The 4,151-nt window shown below is 50.8% G+C and overlaps 1 protein-coding gene across 1 annotated transcript; it reads left to right on the plus strand.

Annotated features, from left to right (window-relative positions):
* The first annotated feature begins 1,587 nt into the window (after positions 1 to 1,587).
* On the plus strand, positions 1,588 to 2,580 carry LOC123040312 (proline-rich protein 4). Its single transcript, XM_044463197.1, has 2 exons — positions 1,588 to 1,737; positions 1,822 to 2,580. Exons 1-2 carry the CDS (start codon positions 1,596 to 1,598, stop codon positions 2,313 to 2,315), a joined length of 636 nt encoding a protein of 211 aa, XP_044319132.1. The 5' UTR covers positions 1,588 to 1,595; the 3' UTR covers positions 2,316 to 2,580.
* The last annotated feature ends 1,571 nt before the right edge of the window (positions 2,581 to 4,151 follow it).

Below are 4,151 nucleotides of genomic sequence, written 5' to 3' on the forward strand. Positions count from 1 at the left end.
TAAGGTGGGGCAAAGTCTTAGTAAGAATTGTTTTGATGCGAATCAAAGGAGTCAATATACACGAACAATGCACACTACAAACGAATAACCAAATGCAAACATGATTCAATAGGATTTTTTTTGAAATTGCATGCTATGTTTCCCAACACATTGCCCCTATGAGGACTAAAACCCCAACCTATCTATTAGCTGGAGCCAAGCCATGAGGATTTCCCTCCTTAAAGCCAGTCGTCTGCGAGGTGGAAGAGAGGCGGAGCACTTTTTGTCCTCTGGCCGGCTGATCTGCCAGAGACTCATCCCCCTGGGAAAGGGAATTCGAAGCCATCGTCATCACCAACACTCCGATCATCATTGGGACCAATGCATATTAATCTTGTGAATTTAAATATAGTTCAATATTAATATAGTTCATTGGGACCAACATTCTTGAGGACATGGGAGAAACATTGTTACCATTAATCTTGTGAATTTAAATATAGTTCAATATTTTGATATTAGGTTGTGATGTAATTCTGTAGTGGTGATGTGCGAACATCGACTGCATATCACTTGATCAACATAAGCCTAGAGGAGAGTATTTTTTGATTAGTTTATCTATGGTAGATTGTTGGAGTGACCGAATTACCAAATCCTAAGTTTATGAATTAGTACGAGGGGCTGTTGGAACCCCAAAGTTTATTGTTATGGTTAGATGCTATCTTAATTATTCTCAATGAATCTTGATGAAAGTGAGAACAACACATTACTATAGGTTCCACCGCACAACAAATTATCAAAGCAATGAATGTTAACTCAATAAACAAGATGAAAGTAACTTGATGAAACTACCATGTGTCCTCGAGAGTGATTTGATCCATATAACTAATAGAACTCTTGTTCTTTTTTGCGGGGATATACAACTATCAACTGCAGAACAAAATATGTACGATTGCAACCGGTTTTATTATATTGAAAGATTGAGAAGTTTTGATGTTATCATGCCACCTAGCTCTAGTGCTCAAATGCTTCTAGCTCTGATTGGTTGTAAGATTGCTTTCAAATTAAGCTTCTAAGCAGCCAATCCACGGCGCTAGCTCCAATTCTTGTTGCTTTTGCCATATAAATGCACGGGAGGTGCACCGCACGCAGAAAGGGATCATCAGATAATTAGTTAACAGTACGTACGCTCTGACTACTTTTATGTAGGCTCTAGATGCATGATAAAGGGTACGTACGTACTTACACTGCATGCATCCATGCATGGCCATGTGCGGCTTGCAAAACCTATATGAAGGAGAACGACGTGATCGACCACCGGCCAAAAGTCGATCACCGACCAGTTTAGCAATTTTGATCTCGATCACCAACTGAGTAATGACGAGGTGGAACAAATCGATGATCGATGCGTGCAGAATCAATCGAGTTTTCAATTCGCCATCTGAAATTTCGGCGAATTAGCCGGTCTCTCGTTGTCAGGCATCATTGTGCCGGGCTGCCGGCCACCCTTGGACAGCATGCAGCCAGATCATCCATCGAGCTGTGTCGATCTCAATGCGGACGCCTATATAAACCACACTGCCACTCAGCCGACCCATCATCCATCCATTAACTCAGACATGGCAGTTTCGAGAGCGCTCGTCCTCGGCGTCCTGCTGGCGATCGCCGTCGCCAATGCCGAGGCAGCGTCCGTCGTGGTCGGCCAGGTCAAGTGCGCCGACTGCACCAGGAAGAACTTGAAGGCCGAGGAAGCCTTCAAGGGTAAGCGCTAGCTAGCTACAGTGTAAATGCATGAATGCATGATGGTGCTCTGCTCACTATTGTTCTGCCATGAATGCACAACAGATCTTCAGGTGGCGATCAAGTGCAAGAACGTCCACCGCGACTACGAGAGCAAGGCGGTGGGTGCCCTGGACCGCACCGGCGCCTTCAGCGTGCCCCTGGCCGCCGACCTCCATGGCGCCGACTGCGTCGCGCAGCTCCACAGCGCTGCCTCCAACGCGCCGTGCTCCGGCCAGGAGCCATCCAAGATCGTGCCGGTGTCCGAGGGCACCACCTTCGGCATCATGGCCGGCGCCAACACTGCCACGCCGTCCGCGGCGTCGCCTGAGTGCGCGTCCATGACCCTGTGCGGGCCGATCAAGAAGCACATCATCGAGCACTTCCACCACAAGAAGCCCGTGCTGCCCAAGCCGGAGCCCAAGCCCCAGCCCCACCCGGACTACGGCCCCGTGCCCAAACCCGAGCCCAAGCCGCAGCCCCAGCCGGACTACCACCCCGTCCCTCCCACGCCCACCTATGGCGGCGGCGGCGGTGGTGGATACCACGGCCACCACTGAGTCTGGTCTGCCACTGTCCGGCTAAGCACCAAAATCTCATCACCGGTTACATGATCAGTGTCAGTGAGTGATCGACGTTACTATTTATCATCAGTTGCTTGCGTAGCCGCGTGGGTATTTTTTGGTGGTCTTCTGCCATTCGCTACCACGTTTTAGTATCTGCACTGCATAGTCGAGAGTTCAGAATAACATTTGTGAGGAACTTGTGTATAAGAAATTACTGTGAATCAAGTAATGTAATCAAGTCCATTTGAGCCAACGCAAAGTTCCTTCCTAGCTCGGCCTCCACGGCCCCTCTTATCTACACCATTCGTTTTGTGTCGCGATTTGTGCAGGAAAGCACCGTCACAAGCATGCACTTGTTTGATGCAGTGTCATTTGCAGGCATTGTCCCATCCGTTGCAGCCAAACAATAATCAAAAGCAAGCTAGGCCTGTATGCTAGTCTCCTCGTGGCTCAGTCTCAGTGGGTGTTCAAAGCTGGTCAAGAATTCACAGGCTCACATGCAACAGTTGCTCTCATGCAGCAGCTTTGCACTATACATAACACTGTTTACTCTCCTGAACTTTTACCGATGAACATGCAACACATGCAGGCCGAAATATGATAGGAGAGAGAAGAGAATGGGTACATGAAGGAATCTTTGTCCAACCGGGAGAAAGAGAGGGGTTTGCATGGAGAATGTTTTATCTCCACCCCTTCGTCCCATGTGCATTGAGTAATAGTGATTTCTTATTCGAGGAAGTGACTTTTAGAATTTTTATTTGACATCTTTAGAGCATCTCCAGCCACGCCGCCAACAGGCCCTCCCAGGCTATTTTTTCGCGCCGACGCCCAAATATCGGCCCAGTCGCGCCCCTGGATCCTGTTTTTCGCCGATTTGGGCCGAAATTGGCGCCGGCGTACCCAGACCAAATCCGGCGCGCTGGGGGGCGCCCAGAGGCACCGGGACGAGCGATTTTGGCGCGAACGCACTGCGGGCCCGCCGAGTAAGCGACACTCGCCTCGTAGTCCTCACAACGCCTCGGTTTCCCGCGGGGAATCAATGCCAAGGCTGCCGCCGGTCAGCCTTCCATTGATTCCTCACGGGCGGCACGGCGATGCCCCCCCCCTCCCGCCATGCGTACACACGGCGCCCAGCTATAAAAACAACGCCTCTCCCTCGCCTCTGGCCACACCCGCCCATACCCGCCGCCGAGCTCTGCCTTTCCCCCCGCGCGCGGCTGCCGAGCTCTGCCTCTCTCCCCGTGCCCACCCGCAATGATGACTGAACGGTTCCCCGACGATGGGGCGGCGGCCAACTGCTTCGGCCGCCGCTCGCTTCACGAGTGGGAGGCGTACTTGCTCTTCGAGGCCAACATCCCGGTGTTGGGGAACGTGGTAATTTAAAAAAAATCCTACCATCACGCAAGATCTATCTAGGTGATGCATAGCAGCAAGAGAGGAGAGTGTGTCCACATACCCTCGTAGACCGAAAGCGGAAGCGTTATTTAACGTGGTTGATGTAGTTGAACGTCTTCTGGGGCGACCCTGGGGCCGGCGGCTGGGAACCCGAACGGCCCCAAGCCGATTTTTTCACTGGGTCGCCCCCAGGTGGTGATTTTTCGAGCCCTCTGGGGGGCCAACGGCTGGATATGCTCTTAGAGAGCACACTTTATCGAAAGACAGAAGAAAAAAAGAGAGAGAGTTGCATGTAAAGTTCACGAGAGAAATATGCGCTGCATGCAAAAAGAGAGAGGGGCCTGCACTATGTCTCAGTCTGACGGGAGATGGACAAAAAGAACGTCACATCAGTTACAGTCCCTACTAGTCCTAGCGGCAGGAGATTAAGATTTG

This window comes from Triticum aestivum, chromosome 2B, assembly GCF_018294505.1.
Source record: "Triticum aestivum cultivar Chinese Spring chromosome 2B, IWGSC CS RefSeq v2.1, whole genome shotgun sequence".
Taxonomy (NCBI): domain Eukaryota; kingdom Viridiplantae; phylum Streptophyta; class Magnoliopsida; order Poales; family Poaceae; genus Triticum; species Triticum aestivum.

Bases quoted from the DNA above. Each gene is read 5' to 3' on its own strand.
- LOC123040312 (XM_044463197.1), top strand. From the start codon at position 1,596: ATGGCAGTTTCGAGAGCGCTCGTCCTCGGCGTCCTGCTGGCGATCGCC. The intron at 1,738-1,821 runs GTAAGCGCTAGC...AATGCACAACAG, and splicing joins GGCCGAGGAAGCCTTCAAGG to ATCTTCAGGTGGCGATCAAG.